The sequence below is a fragment of the Myxocyprinus asiaticus genome, chromosome 28 (genome assembly GCF_019703515.2).
Source record: "Myxocyprinus asiaticus isolate MX2 ecotype Aquarium Trade chromosome 28, UBuf_Myxa_2, whole genome shotgun sequence".
In the NCBI taxonomy this organism is placed as follows: Eukaryota; Metazoa; Chordata; class Actinopteri; order Cypriniformes; family Catostomidae; genus Myxocyprinus; species Myxocyprinus asiaticus.
In genome coordinates, this window is record NC_059371.1 from 1255570 (window position 1) to 1277483 (window position 21914).

Genomic DNA, 21914 nt, shown 5'->3' on the forward strand with positions numbered 1-21914 from the left:
ATACTTATATATATATATATATAGAGAGAGAGAGAGAGAGAGAGAGAGAGAGAGCATTTTAACAAAGCCAAGTCTGTCATTTCAAAATAAGAGTCCTGAAATAAGTAAGTTTTTACTATTTCTTGTCAAAACAAGAAATTCCAGATTCATTATCTGAATCTGGAATTTTATATATTTTGGCATGGTGGCCTCAGTGTCAGTGCCCGTCATAGTAATGAAAGTCTTAGACTGACATTTTTTAACATTCTTTAAATCGATTTCAAAAGCTATCAGCCGATTATCAACCTTTTCCACCACTTCTGTTTTGGTAAAATCCACTATCGGTTGACCTCTAGTTTAGACAGTAGGATTACTTGATGTGCACCAGTATGATGATATTGTATGCTGTTGTGCAGGTGATGGAGCAGTTGGGTGATGCTCGTATTGACAGACAGGAGAACAGCAGGCAGCAGCGGAAAGCTGAGATCCTGGAGAGCATCAAGAGACTGTATCCTGGATCAGTGGTGAGCAGTCGCAACGCATCATCTCATCTGTGTTTCATAACAGCTGTTTGCTCACGTGTGCTCCTCTCCTGTTCTAGTATGGCAGACTGATCGACCTGTGCCAGCCCACCCAGAAGAAATACCAGATCGCTGTCACTAAAGTCCTGGGCAAGAACATGGACGCCATTATTGTGGACTCGGAGAAGACTGGTCGAGACTGTATCCAGTACATTAAAGAACAGCGAGGTGAACCGGAGACCTTCCTGCCTCTGGATTACCTGGAGGTCTGTACAACAGCACTGTTTCATCACACTGATGACTGATATATTGAATATTCAAAATATACTGTATGTGCAGTGATTTTTCTGGTGATGAAATGGAACATCAGTAATATTGCAATGATTTTAATGCATTTTATTTGACCATTAAGTTTTTATTGGAATTCCTTCCATGCAGGTTTAAGGACATTAAGACAGAGACATTTAAAAACTGTCTAATGTCATGTTCAAGTTCAAGTTATGAGTAAAAAAAAAAAAAAAAAAAAATCATTTCCTACCCTCATGCCATTCCAGATGTGTATGACTTTCTTTCTTCAGCAGATCACAATTGAAGATTTTTAGAAAAATATTTCAGCTCAGTTTGTCCATACAATGCAAGTAAATGGGTGTCATCAGGCTGCTGGTTGTCTGACGGTCCAAAAGGCATATTTAGGCAGCATAAAATAATCCACATGACTCCAGTCGATCAGTTAATGTCTTCAGAAGCAAAAGGTTGGTGTAAGAAACAAATCGATAATGAAATTTTTATTAACTTTATTTTTTATTTTCAAATTAAAATAATATTTCTACAAAACTAAATAACAATAACATCATTGCATTTCTGCAAACTTGTTATTTTCTCAATAGTACAGCTAAATAAAATAAATTGAACAATAAATAAGAACATACAAATTTTCATGAAAATAAGATTTTGTCCAAACAAACAGGGACATTTAAGCAGGATGTAACATATACTTTGTATGAACTCTTTTGAAAAGGAAACTGGATATAAAAGTGTGGTTCACTCAATCAAACCACTAAAACTGTTTTTTTTTTATTTTTTTATTTATATTTTTTTTTTATGACCAACTGGTACTTCCAAATCCTCTTTCTAAAAAGTTCTACTTATCACTTGAGAGGTTCTTTGCCAAAAAACAAGCATATCCAACTTTTCTGGTTTCAGACAGGAGTGATGATTCGATAGAAGATTACCACTAGTGCTAAAAGCTCTCTCTGATGCAGAGCTTGTTGCTTGTATGCACAGATATTTCTGTGCTAGTTTGCATAAACTAGGGGAGTTTATTTTGTGAAACTTCCACCATTTCAGTGGATCTTCTCCATGGTCTACACATGGCATGTAAATGTAAGCATTGAGTTCAACAACCACTGCTTCTCTAAACTGTACCATGGGATCAGATGTGGTTGACAGTGATGCTGTTGGCGTTGTGCGTGTGGTTTTCTTGAAGAAACTGGCCAGAGTTTTCTTCTTGGCTTTAGCAGCAGGTGTATTTTCCACGTACAGGCTATCCTTCTCCATCGCTGCAGTGCTTTGGGCTACAGGCTGCTGCTGGTGAATTTCCTGAAACAAATAAAAAATGCACGTTTTAGAAATCTGTTACATGGAATTCTTACCAGTTAAGTAAACACTGTGGTTTCAGTCACTATCAACTCAGAGATGACTCGTTCCTTTAAGGTCTGGGTCTCTTCTGCAGAGATGTATTGTGTTCAGAACCTTGGGTGTAGGAAAGTGGACATGTTTAGCAGGTCCTGCATGACTTAATATTTCTCGTTGAGGTAGTTAAGAATTTTTGATTTCAGTGATTTGGTCAGGTCAGTGTCCTCTTCTTTTTCAGCCAGCACTGAGGTGTTCAGAAGATGCAGAGCAGGCTTCACGCAATATATGCTCGCATAACGTTCACCTGACAGGGCATCCGTGAAGTCCTGGAGTGGGCTGAGTGCCTTGTTCACAGATTCCAGGACCTCCAGGTCCTGCCATGAGGGCAGTAGGTGTCGCACTTTGCGATCTGTATTAGATCATTATATCATTTTGCTGCTCCAGGACTTTTGCTATCATTTTCTGAGTAGAACCCCATCATGTTTAGCAATCTGTCACCATGGCATGCTCTGGGAGGTTGAGCTCTCTTTGTGCTTCCCTCAAGGCAACTCTTTTCTTCCAGCTATGGGAGAAGTGGCCCACCATCTTCCTGCATATCCCAGTAGCCCTGTTATTGCATTGTGCATTATCTTTCAGAGCAGTTCCTGTGAATGATAAGAGTGTGGAAAAAAAGACAGAACATTTACTTACTACAGTGACATTGCAAAACATTTAATATTCACACTCTGATTACATGCCCAGTTCCATACTAATAGCATGAAACAGCAATACAAAAATTACAACAAACAAACACACAGTTAATATTCATATCATGTCACCACTCTAAGCTTAATGAATGATAGTGCAGTAGTAGGCAAATAGCTGTGGCAGATGTGTACTTTACACACAACCAACTCTTATAGAATTATGTTTCATGCTAATAATTAGCCCTAAATGAAATAGTCCACTCCTAGTATGCTTTGTGGCACACAGAATTCTACACTGTATTTAAAGTTATCTTATTCTTAAATCGATGGGACAACTACCCCAAACCCCATGGTTAATTGCTGTTCTCTTAAAAGTACAGTAGTATAAAATATTTGCTGTAGCCTAATAACAAAAGATTAAATCAATTTAACTTACCGATGGCCAGATAAAGTCTATGTCACTGGAATCTAGTCCACTGATTAAGCTCCACCACTTTGACAATGTTAGTGCCATTGTCTGTTGTTATAGTGACCTGACGCTCCTCACAGAGGTCCCATTCAGCCAGTGCCTCTCAAGCCCAAAGCTATGTTCTCTCCCGTGTGGTGCACAGTTAGGCTAATATATGGTTCAGTCATCCTGCTTGACCACAGGTCCGTAGTGGTTGAAAAGAACGTCACTGTAGCCATTTCCAGTTGAACCTCACCACAGCATTTGCTGTAAAGTTCAGGGATTGCAACTTGAGAGAAATAGTTTCGCAAGGGCAGCTGGTACCTCTTGTCCAGTGTGTGGATCATTTTCTGAAATCCCACTTTGCTAAGTGATATACACCACTGGACATATGGGCATCATATGTCCATATGGGCATCATGTCTCTTGCCAAGCAGTGCGTTATGGAGTCTGTGATTTCTTTATATCTCTGTGAAGACTTGTCATATGGCGACACTCGCAAACACATCTGTAATTGTGCTTTTTGTTCAGCTTACAGGTTGTTCTGTGTTTTGTTAAGCTGTCTCTTTACTAATCTGGGCTTTCACCATCATGCATTCATCATACTTTTCTCTGTGCTGTTTCAGGTGCTGATATAAATTTGTCGTGTTGCCACGTAGCAACTTTAATTTGGCAAATTTTGCACAGTACCTCCCTCTGCTCAGTGTCGGTTATCTTAAAGCCAAAATATCGCCATGAAACAGAGGTAGCATTTTTTCTGGCCACCAGTTCAGTGTCAGTCTGCTCGGCATCCATCTTCACCTGGTCTCCACACTGCACACCGTAAAGTCACATGACATGACCATACGCGCCACACGTGCCACTGCCTAAACTGAGACTGACTGGTCATCTTTTTATTAGCAGCGTAGAAAATGGGCAAACAGCTCTCAGAGAGAATTGGTTGTCACGTCCACACATGCGCTTATTTATTTAAATAAATCGCAGCATTTTGCCATCATATAATCGCGCAGGCTGACATTGCGTTTGCGATATGATTGATCGTGCAGCACTACTACTTAATAAGAAATAAGCGCTAAATACAAATTGAAGTTTGAGGCACTGTGGCTATGTTATTAAGTGTAAAAATGGCTAGAGGTTTGCTAGCATTTAGTAGCAGATGCCTTAAGGCCTCTACACTTCCTACGAAATCAAAGAACGAACTTGTGTGACGTAAATTAGTGTTTTTATGTTCGTTTCAATGGTTTGTAACTGCTCGCCAGGTTGAAATTTCAGGAAAACATTTTTACCGAATGCTAAACACCTTACTACCATTGGTCCATATCATCGGTTGGTGTGACCTGGAGCACCACCTGCTTTGACGCTGACAACTAATTCACCCAAAAATGAAAATTCTCTCATCGTTTACTCACCCTCATGCCATCCCAGATGTGTATGACTTTCTTTCTTCTGCTGAACACAAATGAAGATTTTTAGAAGAATTTCTCAACTCTGTAAGTCCATACAATACAAGTGAATGGTGATCAGACATTTGAAGATCCAAAAAACAAATAAAGGCAGCATAAAAGTAATTCATATGACTCCAGTGTTTTAATCAATGTCTTCTGAAGTGATCCAGTCAGTTTGGTATGAGAACAGACCAAAATGTAACTCCTTTTTCACTGTACATCTTGCCATTGCAGTCTCTAGGCACGATCATGATTTCAATCTTGATTACACTTCCTAGTGCTTGATGCATGTGCAGAGCGCTAGATAGCGCTATAGGAAGTGTAATCGAGCTTGAGATCAGGAGACTACTGTCAAGATTTATAGTGAAAAAGGAGTTACATTTTGGTCTGTTCTCACCCAAAAACCAATTTGATTGCTCTAGATGACTTTGATTAAACCACTGGAGTCATATGAATTACTTTAATGTGTCCTTTATGTACTTTTGGAGCTTCAGAGTTCTGGTCACCTTTTGCTTGCATTGTATGGACCTACAGAGATGAAATATTCTTCTAAAAATCTTCATTTTACACACATGGTTTTGTCTCAGTCTTTGAGAGTACAATGCAACAATAAAAAAAAAAAATCCAAATTTATGAAGAGATATTGAATGTCTCATAATTTCTTTTAATGAAATATGACCTTATTGTTTCAGAGTATCCAGAGACCCCAGTTATTGAACTTCAGTTATACATTGATTAAGAAAACACTTAACATTAACAAGTCCTCTCATTTCTTTCTGCAGTCAAAGCAATTGGCATTTTCTTCTCTTCCAAAAACATGTTTTCAATATTTATCATGCACACCTCCCGCTTTCTTGCTTGGCAAGCTTGTAAAATCGCCTCTCCGTGACGCTTGTCATGTGGAAGGCAAAGTACCGCTTGACGCTGCCGTTGAGAGGAGCGTTAATGCCTCGACTAAACTTGTGTGAAATGTGCTTTACACTGACGAATGGACATTATTGATACTCAAAATTATTATCATTAGACGATTGTTATCTTTTCAGGTAAAAGTCATGTTCAGGTGTTTAAATGCTGTAGGAATATGATACAGTAAATCTGCTTTGTTGCTATAATGCAGCACCATGTTAACAAATGTCTACTGAAACAATTTTTATTCCTTTTACTTTTTACTTAACATTTGAGAATATAAACTAGCTAAATCCGTTTGATTTGTTGTTGTTGTTTTCTTTGCAATAACATAACACGTTCTGTTTGGTTTATTTGTATTTGTTGTGCCCTCTTGTGGATTAAGGAAACCATGTCAATTTAAAAATCTGTCGACTTCAAAATTCAAATTTAGTTTCTCAGCCCTGTTGACAGCCCAAATGCAGTGTATTGTTATATTGCTGGATATAAATAATAATAAGATCTTTTTTGTACTGCATTTTAATTCTTACATTAAATGTGCTGAATGTACTTGGCAACAATGGCTGTTTGGTTGAAGTGGAGAAAAAATCACTCTTAAGCCATTACCTATTGAGATAAATATTGATTATCAGCAGAAGACTGAAAAATATAGAGCTGTAATTTTTTTTGATTGCGTTGATCTGTGTGGTATAATTTATTGTACAGGTGAAGCCCACTGATGAGAAGTTGCGTGAGCTGCGTGGTGCTAAACTGGTGATTGATGTGATTCGCTACGAGCCGCCACACATCAAGAAAGCCTTGCAGTATGCCTGCGGAAACGCTCTGGTCTGTGAGAACGTGGAGGACGCTCGCAGAATCGCCTTCGGAGGACCCTACAGACACAAGGTATAGAGGAAAATAGACTCTGATCACAGTGTCTTCAGATCAGTGCACGGACAGAACTCTGAAAACAACGTGCCTTAAACTAAACACTTAAGGAACTTTCAAAGATTCAATGCCACTAACCAGCCAATTTTTGGCAAATCCTATTGAGTGGTTTGTTCATTGTTTTGCTCATTGTATCTGCCTGGTACTTTGTAAACCTGACCTTGTTTCCTGGCAGATTAATTTAAAAAAAATTACTGCACCCTGGATTGCTCTCAGAAGCATTTTTTGTTTGTGTGGATGTGTTCAGACAGTGGCTCTAGACGGGACATTGTTCCAGAAGTCTGGTGTGATCTCTGGAGGTGCCAGTGATCTGAAGGCCAAAGCTCGCCGCTGGGACGAGAAAGCTGTGGACAAACTGAAAGATCGCAAAGAGAAGCTCACAGATGAATTGAAAGTTGGTCATGAAGTCTTGTGTGTGTTATTGGATGAGGGCAGGTGTATTTGCTGTTCTCTGATTGGTTGAATATCATGTGTGTGTTCATCAGGAGCAAATGAAGGCTAAGAGGAAGGAGGCGGAGTTGCGTCAGGTGCAGTCTCAAGCTCACGGTCTGCAGATGAGACTGAAATACTCTCAAAGTGATCTGGAGCAAACCAAGACACGACACCTCTCCCTCAACATGCAGGTACACAACACTCACTCAGACACTGAATATTAGACGAACAAACTGTGGAAATGATGACAAGTGTTCAGAGATTACAGTGGGATTCCATCATCACAGACTGGACATTATCTGAATATATTATTCTTTAGCAGTATATTACACAGAACTGAAACAATAAGGCAACATTGACAGAAAAGTGCCAGCAAATGTTTTCGTCGCATAAAGATGTTGTTTTTTTTGTTTTTTTTTACTTGTTGTCCAATCAAATTATTGAAATAATTTAAAACTAGGTAAACGTTTTTTTAAGGAGCAACACTGAATGAAATATTAATATTTGATATCAGAGAATGTATCCTGAATATGTGTATTTTTTTTTTTTTGTGTATCTTACTGCACTGTAACTGTGCACCAGTGGAAAAAATCAAGTGCAAAGCACATGTACTCAAGATACATTCTCTGAAATCAAGTCTAAATATCTTCTGCAGTGTTGCTTCTCAGGTAAATGATTATTATTTTATTTTTTTTAAGCTGGAACCCACAAAGTCCCATTAGAATTCTACTGAGAATTTTCTAGTTTAAAGCACTATGAAATGAGTCAAACCCTCAAACAACAGCCAGCCCAACATGCTAAACAGCACTGACGAGGAACAGAGACAATACTGTGCCATGTTTAAAAAAAAAAAATTTGTTTTTAAATTGATCATGATTTTACAGTAGTAACAGTAACTGTGGTATTTTGACAAAAATATTATAGTTTCATATTAAATAATCTATTAGGTAGAATCTATTAGACCTCATTTTTATTACAACTGTGCCAGTTGTAGTTAATGTTTCTGAAAGTGTTGTAAACGGCAGAACAAATACTATACAATTTTTGTTTTTTGTTTTTTGAAAGACTCGCTACATTAACACAGTAATAAGGAGCCACCCATCCTGTTCTTACTGTAAATATAGAAGCAAGTACATAAAGGGTGTTAAAGTCTTTAAAGACTTCTGGACAAATCATGGAGAAATTTTTCCTCTTGTGTACTGTATGTTCTGTTTGAATGATGTTTGATATTAGGAAAGAAACCGACCTTGTTTACCTTTGAATATTCCTAAAGATTACTTGAATCATTAAGACCCTGATGAAGAAAACAATACACTATATGGCCAAAAGTTTGTGGACACCATATGTGCTTGATGAACATTTGATTTCAAAACCTTAGGCATCAATTTCCCCCTTTGCTGTAATAACAGCTTCCACTCTTTTGGGAAGGCTTTCCACTATACTGTATGTAGTAACATGGCTGCAGGGATTTGCTCTCATTCAGACACAAGGCTATCAGTGGGGTTCAGGTCTGGGCTTTGTGCAGGCCAGTCAGTTTCTTTCACGCCAGACACAGTAAATCATTTCTTTATGGACCTCACTTTGTTCACAGGGGCATTGTCATGCTTGAACAGAAAAAGGCTATCCCCAAACAGTTGCCACAAATTTGGAAGCACACAAAGCCCAAACCATTACATAAAGAAACTTTACTGGATTTAATGGAGTAACCAAATTAGTTAATTAGAAGGGGGTGTTCACAAACTTTTGGCCATATAGTGTATCTGTTATGGAGTAGAAAACAAACATTTTCACTAGCACAGTCCCTTTACCGATGAGTTGACCAGTTAACTGAGTTACAGTCAGAATATTATGACTAGTCCTGTAGAAATAAGGTGTTAATAAAATTAAGTTTATATTGATTTCACATAACACATTAAAGTAAAAAAGTTCTGTGTATTTAAGAGGTTCCAGATGCTTAGATGATTAAAAAAAAAAGTGTATCCTATGAATGCAATTAAGCAGTCAAGTTTTATATTAATTTATTGCAGTTATGCAGTAAACCGACTTCGAGCATGTGGATGTCCGTACACATGCTCCTCCACCGAAGACATTTTGACATTTTGAAGAAAAACTGTACAAGGCACAAGCTGTATTGTGAGTTAAGAGCTGTTGATTAATCATTGCTATAATCACCTGAATAGTCGATTTAATCTTTCTAATAATTGTTAGATTAGTTAATTATCAAAATAATAATTTGTTGGGGGCCTGGGTAGTTCTGCGTGTATTGATGCTGACTGCCACCCCTGGAGTCGCGAGTTCAAATCCAAGGTTTGCTGAGTGACTCCAGCCAGGTCTCCTAAGCAACCAAATTGGCCCAGTTGCTAGGGAGAGTAGAGTCACATGGGGTAACCTCCTCGTGGTCGCAATTAGTGGTTCTCCCGTGGTAAGTTGTGCGTGGATCGTGGAGAGTAGCATGAGCCTCCACATGCTGTGAGTCTCTGTGGTGTCATGCACAACGAGCCACATGATAAGATGCGTGGATTGACTGTCTCAGATGCGGAGGCAACTGAGACTTGTCCTCCACCACCCGGATTGAGGTGAGTAACCTTACCACCACGAGGACCTACTAAGTAGTGGGAATTGGGTATTCCAAATTGGGGAAAAAAGTAATAATTTGTTGCAGCCCAAATTTTACATGGCTACTTTGCAAATAAATCAATGGACATATTTATGTGTAAATTATTGTATTATGTGGGAAGGAAGTGCTTATAAAGCGAGATGAATATCATAAGGTTGCATGATGGAAATGCGTACGGACGTTGCTGGTATTAGAGTGTTAAAATAAAGGTGCATCTTAAAAAAATATACATCGATCTTTACACGTTGTATTGATGACATCGCATTGTTGGTTAATTGACAGTTGCAGAACAATTTGAAATGAACTAGTGAAGGTTAAAAACTTAAAATAAATGGTGAGCAGTCCCAGCACCTTGAATATGTACTTCTGTTATACTTTCATATACATTTTATACTAAAATCTCAATGTTGGTTAAATAGAAGCTCATGGACATTGTCTCGTCTATCTAACTCATTTGAATGGCAAAATGTAATTTATATTTGTTCCTGTTTTTTCTTTCCCAGTGTGATTTCATAAAGTAGTGATTGTCATAAAAAACACCTTGTGATCACACATAGGAGTAGGTAAAAATATTGTTTTTCCGATTAATCGCAATCTTTCACTCAGTGTGCAACCCTCTACTACAATTAAAGGAAATCACTCGCATTTGCAAGCTTTGCCACTAAAGTGAATATATTTGGCAACTGACTGGTAAATGTTTACATTTCACTCACCAGTAATTGTGTAGTTTAGTCGTGAAGTGTTCATCAGCGAGATCCTTTCACGGTGTTTTGAGAGTAAAAGTTGTTCCGTGTAATGTGTGTCCAAGGACGAGATCCACGCAAACCATTTGTCATTGAATACTGTCTCCTTTAATACCTTTCTGTTCTTTACAGTCAGTTGTTGATCAAAAACAATGACAGATGAGGTAAAGCCATTCGAGTCCTCTCTAGTTAACATGCACTCATTTAAAAGCACTGGTTACAGAAATGCCTTTTTTTTTTGTTAAAGAGACAGTACCGGTTTTAGCGCATTCAACAAATCAGTGTAAATACTTGTAAATACAAATTATGCAATTTAACAATAAATATGTAAGAAAAATAATATATGAAATCTAATATTTATTGATTGAATACATTTGTTCATTTATAAAAAGCCTAAACATGACCAAAATGATGAAAAAGTAATAAAATAAATATAATTAGTAAAATTTATATTTTCTTAATGTACCTAGTTAAAAGGTTCCCTGAATAATTAACAGCATTAGCTGGGAGATCATTTATTTTATATGTAAGCAAAGGGGACATTATAACTGAAATAAACCCATATTGAATCAAATCGGAATCGATTCGAATCAGAATTGAATCGAGAGCTTGTGAATCTAAATGAATCTGGAAATCTGTATCAATGCCCAGCCCTAATCACACACACACACTCTCTCTTTCAGGAAAAGTCAAAGCTGGAGAGTGAGCTTGCTAACTTTGGTCCTCGTATCAATGACATCAAGAGAATCATCCAATCACGAGAGAGAGAGATGAAGGACCTGAAGGACCGTATGAATCTGGTGAGACACGGCACAGTCACAGAAACTGTGCATTTCTTCATGTATCACCTGTCTGAAATCATGCTGATGTTTGTGTTTTATTCAGGTGGAGGACGAGGTGTTTTTGGAGTTCTGTAAAGAGATTGGGGTTCGAAACATCCGTGAGTTTGAAGAAGAGAAGGTCAAAAGACAAAATGAGATTGCAAAGAAACGGTGAGATCAACTCCATCTGCTCATGAAACCTGTCAAGAATATCCAAAATCAGTGTCAAAATGAGAAATTATATTTGCATAAAGAAAATGAAGCCGATTTTAGGACCTTAAAGATTATTTGCATTGTTACTTTTAGTAACAATCAAGCACTAATTTTCTTAACTGTTATGGCAAAAAAAAATATATATATATGAATTTCCCTATTTTCATTAATGTATTTTATTTGGGCATTTTACGTTTGTTTGTTTTTTTTGTATTTCTCATTTTTTATTTTCATTACTGTAAATACAGCATTCTTTTTACATAAATAATTTACAACATTTAAACAATTACTCCCATGCAAAATTTTTATTTAAATCTGCATACATTTCAGGCAGTGCAAGAAATACTACAAAGACACATAAATAACTTCAGTTGAAAAAGTGTCATTATTTTTCTACTTTAATAGTGTGGTTTTTCTTTTTTTTTTTTTTTTTTTTTTTTGCATTTGGGAGGAAAAAGTGCTTAATTATGGAAATGTTACAATTCAAGAAATGTCTTACAGCTATTAAATAGAATTATACATTTTTTATAAATGTTTTTTATTTTATAGTCAGGGTTCCCATGGTCATGGACAACCTGGAAATATTTTAAATGATGTTTTCCAGGTCTGGAAAAGTCATGGGAATTAATATAATCTTAAAAGACAAAAAAAAAAAATCTATTTGTTCTCTGCTCTAAAATATTTCATTTGCTATATTTTTTTTTTTGTATAGAGAAAAACTTGCTCACAAGCCACAGTCATGTTTCATTTGTCAGTTAATTGTTCTTTTCAGTTAATAAGTGAAAATGGTTCACAAATTGGTCTAAATTATTCATTTGCAAATCAAGTCTGAATCAAAAACAAAAAATCTGTGTCCAGTGATCAAATACGGCTGGAAAAAACATGGAAATTCACTGGTAAAAAAGGCTGGGAACCCTATAAAGTTACATTTGACTCGGACATGTTCTTGTGAGGCTTTGTGAGATTCCCCCTCACATGCAAATAGAGTTACTGATTGTTATGAGAACCAGTGATGTTCAATTGACTCATCCTTTCCTCAAACTCTTCCTTCAGTCTGGAGTTTGAGACTCAGAAGACTCGTCTGGCCATCCAGCTGGACTATGAGAAGAACCAGCTGAAGGAAGATCAGGAGAAGGTCATCATGTGGGAGCAGACGGTTAAGAAAGATGAGAATGAGATTGAGAGAATGAAGAAGGTGAAAACATACAGATTCACTCTCATGAAGCTTTAGGATAATGTTCCCACTCACTGAATGTCATTGAATGTGTCCTGACAGGAGGAGCAGAGGAACATGAAGATCATTGATGAGACCATGGCACAACTGCAGGATCTGAAGAACCAGCACCTGGCCAAGAAGTCTGAGGTGAACGATAAAAACCACGAGATGGAGGAGATTCGTAAGAAACTGGGAGGCGCCAACAAGTGAGATCTTTTATGAATTTATCCCAGACACATATAGGGGTGTTTCTTCACCTTTGGGCACTTTTATGTCCCATATGTTGATTTTTATTGAAACCAACACATTTCAGCTTGTTTCTTTTTGTTATTTGAAGGTCACATTAAAACGGTCATGGAAACTTTTTACCAGGTCATCATTCATTTTTGCTTCTTGCTTTTTTTCCAGATACCTCTGCATAAATGTTATTGTTTTACCCTAGACCCAGACCCTTTCATTCTTAAAATATAAAAATCCATCAGAAAAATATTATTACATTAGAAATACTATGATAATCTAAACCGGGTGTGTCATGCCCATTTTAGGTCATGTGCCAAATTGGACAAAGTGGCATGTTATCATATGAACATCAAGTGTAATAATCGATTAAAAATTCACAAACCTGACAGACATGATTGGAAGTAAAAACTTCTGTCCCTTCCCCTGTATTTAATAGTATGGAAATAAACAATACATTGGGTTCTTAAGCCAATTTTTGTATTGTCTTATTATCTGAATTATTTTTTTATAATATATATTATTATATAATTATAAAATAATAATTATTATTATTATTACTAATAATGATAATAATAAATATTATATACTAATACTATAATAGTAATGTATTCATTTCAGTTGTAATTTCTTAACTTTAAAACCTGGGGCTTTTATATTGACACTTCAGGAAGACTGTGACTTTGTCTGTGTGTGGGCTAGTTTACATCAATGATGGGAAGTCCGATTCTTTTCCACGAACCGGTTCTTTTGGACAGTTCGTTTCTATGAACCGGTTCAAAAAAACGATTCAGCGCTTCTTTTACATCATCACGTAATGACGTAACTAGTACAACATTCTAACATCCCGGTGTCATGGTATTCATGCTGAAACATTTAAATAAAGCCATAAGTGATTGATATTTTATTAAATTAAATTACAATAATAATAAGGGTCTTTACTGTCATCAGTGTTTCATTCTAAGATCCTGCATGTTAAATACAAATAGCTTGGATACGTTTCCTACATTAAAATTTTGCACCTGAAGCGAACAAACTGATGCACAAACGCGGATATGTTCTACGTGTCTAAAGCATATAAAGAGAATAAACTAGTCTTAATCAACGCACCAGAAACCATGATTCAGTTTATAACAACTTAAAATATAATCTGCATACAAAATAAACAATAGTAAAATTCATGTACAGGTGCTGGTCATATAATTAGAATATCATCAAAAAGTTGATTTATTTCACTAATTCCATTCAAAAAGTGAAACTTGTATATTATATTCATTCATTACACACAGACTGATATATTTCAAATGTTTATTTCTTTTAATTTTGATGATTATAACTGACAACTAAGGAAAATCCCAAATTCAGTATCTCAGAAAATTAGAATATTACTTAAGACCAATACAAAGAAAGGATTTTTAGAAATCTTGGCCAACTGAAAAGTATGAACATGAAAAGTATGAGCATGTACAGCACTCAATACTTAGTTGGGGCTCCTTTTGCCTGAATTACTGCAGCAATGCGGCGTGGCATGGAGTCGATCAGTCTGTGGCACTGCTCAGGTGTTATGAGAGCCCAGGTTGCTCTGATAGTGGCCTTCAGCTCTTCTGCATTGTTGGGTCTGGCATATCGCATCTTCCTCTTCACAATACCCCATAGAATTTCTATGGGGTTAAGGTCAGGCGAGTTTGCTGGCCAATTAAGAACAGGGATACCATGGTCCTTAAACCAGATACTGGTTGCTTTGGCACTGTGTGCAGGTGCCAAGTCCTGTTGGAAAATGAAATCTGCATCTCCATAAAGTTGGTCAGCAGCAGGAAGCATGAAGTGCTCTAAAACTTCCTGGTATACGGCTGCGTTGACCTTGGACCTCAGAAAACACAGTGGACCAACACCAGCAGGTGACATGGCACCCCAAACCATCACTGACTGTGGAAACGTTACACTTGTCCTCAAGCAACGTGGATTGTGTGCCTCTCCTCTCTTCTTCCAGACTCTGGGACCCTGATTTCCAAAGGAAATGCAAAATTTACTTTCATCAGAGAACATAACTTTGGACCACTCAGCAGCAGTCCAGTCCTTTTTGTCTTTAGCCCAGGCGAGATGCTTCAGACGCTGTCTATTGTTCAAGAGTGGCTTGACACAAGGAATGCGACAGCTGAAACCCATGTCTTGCATACGTCTGTGCGTAGTGGTTCTCCCCCACATTTTTGAATGGGTTTTGTTTCACAGTCCTCTCCAGGGTGCGGTTATCCCTATTGCTTGTACACTTTTTTCTACCACATCTTTTCCTTCCCTTCGCCTCTCTATTAATGTGCTTGGACACAGAGCTCTGTGAACAGCCAGCCTCTTTTGCAATGACCTTTTGTGTCTTGCCCTCCTTGTGCAACGTGTCAATGGTCATCTTTTGGACAACTGTCAAGTCAGCAGTCTTCCCCATGATTGTGTAGCATACAGAACTAGACTGAGAGACCATTTAAAGGCCTTTGCAGGTGTTTTGAGTTAATTAGCTGATTAGAGTGTGGCACCAGGTGTCTTCAATATTGAACCTTTTCACAATATTCTAATTTTCTGAGATACTGAATTTGGGATTTTCCTTAGTTGTCAGTTATAATCATCAAAATTAAAAGAAATAAACATTTGAAATATATCAGTCTGTGTGTAATGAATGAATATAATATACAAGTTTCACTTTTTGAATGGAATTAGTGAAATAAATCAACTTTTTGATGATATTCTAATTATATGACCAGCACCTGTACATCTCTCAAATGAAATGTTTTTTGCATGTTTTAATAAAAATTGTATTTAATAAAATATCAAGCATATTTTTTAGTACTTTTTGTTTTGTTTTTTTTTTTATTATTAAAGAAATTTGCTTTTTGCCCCAGGCTCCTTCAAGTCCTCTGTAAATACATGCTCACAGTATCAGCAGCTCCTCAGTAATCCTCTGCAAACTTCGGCAGTTGTTTGGATCGGCTCTTTTTGAGTCAGACATGACTGAATAGCTACTTTTGATTCTGTCTGTATTTTTGAGTCATTCATTTCGAACAGGTTCTTTGGATCAATAACCGGTCTAGTAACTCATAAGAGCCACCTAGCCTGTATGAGTCCAACTTGTTTATTTTGAACTCAGTCATCTAGTCGTCTGCTTTTAGCATCGTTTTAGTATGTTGTTGCTGATACATAAGTTAATTAAAAACCTTTTTTTTTATGTCCATCACATACCATCACCACTAGAAAACTAATATGTTATTAATAATTTGTAATAACAATTGAGTAAAGATGCCTACTTAATTCTCTAGACCTTTTATTTGCAAATATTTTTAAAATAATTCAAAAACAACTTATTTTCTTAATAAAAATCTGGTGAAATGCTCCTCCGGTGCCGGTCTCAATGCATGTTATAAGCGAACCGAACTGTCGAGCATCTTCTTCTGAGATGTAGTTCATGTGGAACACTCATAATGTGAGCCCCTCAGAGAGCTGAAAAAAGCAGTGCGTTGTCAGCCTGCGCATGCTTATGTGTGTGCGACACAACAAAGCCCCACTCGTTTACCGACTATGCATGCAGACTATTTATTTCTTAAACGCAGCCTTTTGTAGTTCACTAAGCTATCATATGTCTTCAAGAGACTTTAATTAAAATGCACAAGTCAGATGGACTACTTTAATGGTGCTTTTATGGCTTTTTTATGCCTTTTTGGAGCTTGACAGTAACAACCATCACTAACAAACTTTATTGGATTAGGATCTGGCTTACCGGACCGATACTAGGGGTGTAAATCACAAGTTTCATCACGATACAATCTTATATTGATTCTGTTAGCCAGTGATCCAATGTTTGTCGATGCCTCAAAGTCTGTTGTGATTGTGATTCGATTCAGGGGTCTGCAATCGATATTACAATATTATGTGCCTATTTTACACAATCAGTTACATTTATTATCTCACAAATGCAACCAAAATGTAATTAACATTTTTTATTGCGCTCTTTAATAAGTGCAAATCTAGTATCCACGTTGGGACATCATAACAAAATAAGGTACTTCAGTGGTTAAAAAATAAATAATATAAAAAAAAATAAAGTGAGTCACTCTGTGCTATCTTGTCACCGGAGCTTGCATTTCAAGGGAGGCCCAGTTGATGGGCACATGGATAGAGCAGAGTGCAACTTCGAGATGAATACCATAAGGTTGCTGTATCGCCTGACAGAAATGCATACAGTTATGGCTGGCTTTAGAGTGTCAAATAAAGGTGCATCTTAAATATATACTTCGATGTCTACGGGTTGCATTGATGACATCGCATCGTTGGTTAATTGATCGTTGCATCACACCAGATTGATTGATCGTTACACCCTTAACTGCTACCTGTTCCAGTTAAAAACATCAGTATCTGAGCTGATACTGATCCAGGTAATGCATCTGTGCATCCCTGATGTTCACATATACCAATATTAAAAATAGTGTAGATGGGTGCAAAAATACTCAAAACTGCAAGATGCAGAATGGAGGGGTCTCCTTTTAAGAATTATAACTCGACATTGCATCTTTTAAAAGCATTGCGAGATGCATGATGAAGGTCAAATCAGTTTGTTTATTGCATGTTTATGTGGAAAACGTTAAAGCAATATCACATGAGAAAGAGTGCTGTATGGCCCTATATCAGCATGGCTGTGATTCAGCCGCAGCGGCCTCATGCTGCAGGTAATGAAAAAACTAAGGACTGTCACAAAAAATGCTGTTGTGCAGGGAACTACTTTCTTATGTCACGGTTTTGGATCTGCCATTGCTAGTTCAAAAGATGCACACAAGCTTCCATTACTAATTTTAAAAATGAAGCGTGTGTGTGTGTGTGCGTGCGACTCCCAAGCAGAGATGAACAGTAAGCTGAAGCTGTTTAACTTTATTCCTCAGCTGTAATGTTAGTCAGCTTGCTGAAGATAATATAATTCTGGTGAAGTGCATCCTATTTTCTCTGTGTAAAAATAGCCATCCAAGCAGGGGTGCTTTAGCATATTTAGCATAGCCGGTGCGCAAAAGTCATTCACTATAGTAACCATACTTTCCTCCGCCATGTTGAATGATTACATCTCCTCTAAAAGTGGAAACTGCGGTATCAGGTAAGCGCGATTACTCCGTCTGTTGTATTACTCAGCTGCGATGAGCCTTTTTGCTGAAGCGGTTAGTTGAACTTTATTTCCCAGCTGTAGTAGTAATCCGAGCGATCATGGAGTGAGAAGCAATGCTGAAGACTTCAAAGAAACTGCTCGCTGACTGATGTGCACTGACTGAAACTTAACTTGCTCATAACACTTAAATATGGGCTTTTGTCACCCCCTGCTGGCTAAAAATGAAAAGACACATCTGCGCTGCTCTTACACTTAAGTTTAGAACGCCACGAACACAAGTGGAGTAATACAAACAGTGAAGTGTCCCAGAGCTGATGGTGTGAGACAGATGTTTTGCTGTAGAGGTGGTCATGTGCTGATGTTTTCATCAGTGTGATATCACAAATGAAAGTCAAAGTTTGACAGTAGGCATGCAATTAACTCTGACATGTCAAAAGTTCAAGGAAATGTTTTCCTTGTCATAACCCCTTTAAGAGTCATCTGCTCTTAAGAGTCAAAATTGTGTATTTTGGATACATGCAATGCTTGCTTTGTCAAGTGTTTGTCAAGCCATTTTATTCCAAAAACTGTCATTTTCATCACAGACTGCAATCAAACACATTACTTGTTTTGAGATGTGGTGGAAACATGCATGACTGAGTATAAATGACACATCTGACTAAATTCTCTTTGATGAATGTATTTGTTTGTTAACCCACTCAGCAAGTTATTGAGAGTGTGACAAGCATATTTTAATAGACAGGACCAAAAGTAACCATAGTTAATGGAATACCCATCCATGTTTTTTAGGAATTGGGCGTGTTGTTCTAATGGAGCGCTCCTGATCTGTGTGTGTTTTTAGGGAGTTGACACAGCTACAGAAGGAGGTGACAGCCATCGAGACCAAACTGGAGCAGAAACGCAGTGACAGACACAATCTGCTGCAGGCCTGTAAGATGCAGGACATCAAACTGCCCCTCCGTTCAGGAACTATGGACGACATCAGCCAGGAAGAGGTACGGGTTAGGGATGCTCCAATCGACCGGCCACCTTCCTGTGACTTGATGGGTGGTCTCATAATTTCCACTTATGGCTAGTAATAAGACATGCAGAAGGAATGTTTGTGTGAGCGTTTCTAAATGTGTGTTGTAGGGCAGTTCTCAGGCGGAGGAGAGTCTCAGCAGCAGTCAGAAGACCTCCAGCACGGTCCTGGCTAAAGAAGCTCTCATTGAGATCGACTACAGCAGCCTGTCAGAGGACCTCAAAGTAAGCTGACACTCACATTACCGGATCTGCACTGTCATGGACATGTCCTTCCTAGTGTGTGTCCAGTGTATAGTGACTGATGTTCTCCTGCAGGATTCTCTGTCAGAGGAGGAGATCAAAGGTGAGATGAACACATTACAGCAGAGACTGAATGAGCAGCAGAGCATCCTGCAGAGAATCAGCGCTCCAAACATGAAGGCCATGGAGAAACTCGAGAGCGTTAGAGACAAGTTCCAGGAGACCAGTGACGGTCAGACATCAGCAATATCATTCATCTTATAGTAACACTCGTAACAGAAGTAGGGCTGGGCGATACTGAGCTTCACATTTTTAAGCCTTTTGACAATATACAATATAGTTGTCACACCTTTTACTCCAGTGAATATTTCTCAGTGTAGGTTTATTTTTGAAAGTCTTGAGGTCTTGGCTACAAAAAAAGCTATTGAACATTTTCATTGATCTTGCTCAGGAAAAAATATAACAGTTCATTAAACACACTTTGACCTTTTGTGACAGCATTTTGTCACAGTGTATGAGGTTAGTTGTCACAATGGAACCTGTTATTAACATGTATGACAACATGCAACCAACCTGACTGTATGCCGGTGTGGTTTGATTATGTTCGCTTGTTTACTCGAGATATTGAGAAAGTTTACTCTAATTTGAGGTGTTTGAAACCAACACACAAAACCTCTGCTAGAGAAAACACATTTGTGTTTTTGCGTTATTACGTTATTGCCCCTGTGACATGACGAAGTAGTCTCCTAAAGGTGATCCATTAAATTCACTAAATGAACACAGGGTTTCCACGGATCCTTAATAACTATTAAAATGTCTTAAATTCAGTTTTCAAAAATGTAAGGTCATAAAAAGTCTTAACTATCTTAAATGATACAACAAAAGTCTTAATTATCAAATTAAACAGGTCTTAAATTTGGGAGCGGAAAGACAGGAACTGTGATATGACCTAATGTGATTATCAAACTTCAAAAGAATCTGATTTAATTAAATAAATGCATGCGCTGCATCCTTGAGAGTGAAAACGTGGCACTGTATTTTCTCGAAGCACGTGGGGGTTTGTGAGTGTTTCCAGCTGTTGCAGAGAAGTTCACAATCATTAAGCCATATCGGAAATTTATGACACACGATTACTAATGATTTTGTAATACGCTGTAGATTATTGTAGGAGTGCACGTTTTATTTCCATTATCTGTTTGAATGAGCAGCTGGAAGCAGTGAAGCGCAAACATTTCAAAATAAGAGTCCCCAGTGTATTTCAAATTTAAGTGCATTTAAAGTTAAAAGTTCCACGCTATGAATAAAAAAAAAAATTTCCCCATGGTTATTGGTATTTTGGTTGAACCATAAACTGCAGGAAAGACTAAGAACATTTAATATACCATGGTTACTACCAATGCTCCCTCTAATATATATTGGCAGATTAATTGCCTTTATTTCAACACATTATCAAATCAGCACAATCCAATATTGATCGACATCTAATTTGTATTTATTTACATAATGGTACATAATCCAATTTTAATGTGATATAAATGTGGAAAACATGTCTTGAGTATTTTAATCTTGCATATAGCCCACTATGTTTTACTGATAAGCGATGTTAAGTCCATGTTGAATGTGTGCCCCTGCCTGTTTAAGTAAGAGTCTGTGATACATGATTTATTTTGAGATTGTGTGGGTTTGTTTTGGTATGGGGATACAGTATTAATTTTATTTGTTCATATCTTGAAAAAGGTCTTAAAAAGTCTTACATTTGATTTTAAAAACCCTGCACCAACCGTGGAACACAAGAATGATGATATTTAATTCATTTAATTTAAATGCACCAATATACAACAATACAGAGTAATAAACTGCAATGTTTACCTGCATATACTTTACTCATTGAAAGGGACCGTTTGAACTGACTGACAGAAATGAACGTGCACAAATATCATTGTGGTATTCACAATGTTGCTTGATTTTATATCGCCCAACCCTAATTATAAGACAACCTTAAGAAATAATTAGAATTAAAAATAGAATGAGCAGATTGTTTAATCCTGTTGCTTTCATTCTTTAATGTTTTTGTAGAGTTTGAAGCTGCCAGGAAGAGAGCAAAGAAAGCCAAGCAGGCTTTTGAGCAGATAAAGAAAGAGAGATTTGACCGTTTCAATGCCTGCTTTGAGTCTGTGGCCACCAACATTGATGAGATCTATAAATCTCTGTCCCGCAACAGCAGCGCTCAGGTACTTCAACACTAACACAGCCTTTTAGAAACACTGCAGATCGCTCTTTCTGCTGATGATGACCAACACCTTGTGTGTGTGTGTGTGTGTGTGTGTGTGTGTGTGTGTGTGTGTGTGTGTGTGTGTGTGTGTTGTATCAGGCGTTCCTGGGACCTGAGAACCCAGAGGAACCTTATCTGGATGGCATCAATTATAACTGTGTGGCTCCAGGCAAACGCTTCAGGCCGATGGATAACCTGTCTGGAGGAGAGAAGACTGTGGCGGCTCTGGCTCTGCTGTTCGCCATACACAGGTATCTGCAGCAGCACACCTTCACAGGCCTCCAGACTGTGACTAAAATGGTTGCAAATGCGACCAAAAATAATTGATTGCGACACTAATTTAAAATCTAGTCGCCACTGGCGACAGTCGGGTTGTGTGCGTTCATATGCGTTTTCGTCAGATATCATCTTGTGAGTTATTG

General features: G+C 37.6%; 1 protein-coding gene across 1 annotated transcript in view; it reads left to right on the top strand.

The window, feature by feature from the left end:
- LOC127419202 (structural maintenance of chromosomes protein 1A-like) overlaps positions 1 to 21914 on the top strand; it is a 52331-nt gene that overhangs the window by 22781 nt on the left and 7636 nt on the right. The window contains exons 10-23 of the mRNA XM_051660410.1: positions 396 to 503; positions 581 to 766; positions 6326 to 6505; positions 6795 to 6941; positions 7033 to 7170; positions 11023 to 11139; positions 11225 to 11331; positions 12427 to 12568; positions 12650 to 12795; positions 18799 to 18952; positions 19089 to 19202; positions 19296 to 19452; positions 21297 to 21451; positions 21592 to 21743. Coding sequence (XP_051516370.1) covers positions 396 to 503; positions 581 to 766; positions 6326 to 6505; positions 6795 to 6941; positions 7033 to 7170; positions 11023 to 11139; positions 11225 to 11331; positions 12427 to 12568; positions 12650 to 12795; positions 18799 to 18952; positions 19089 to 19202; positions 19296 to 19452; positions 21297 to 21451; positions 21592 to 21743 — 2003 coding nt within the window. The remainder of the gene's footprint in view (positions 1 to 395; positions 504 to 580; positions 767 to 6325; positions 6506 to 6794; positions 6942 to 7032; positions 7171 to 11022; positions 11140 to 11224; positions 11332 to 12426; positions 12569 to 12649; positions 12796 to 18798; positions 18953 to 19088; positions 19203 to 19295; positions 19453 to 21296; positions 21452 to 21591; positions 21744 to 21914) is intronic.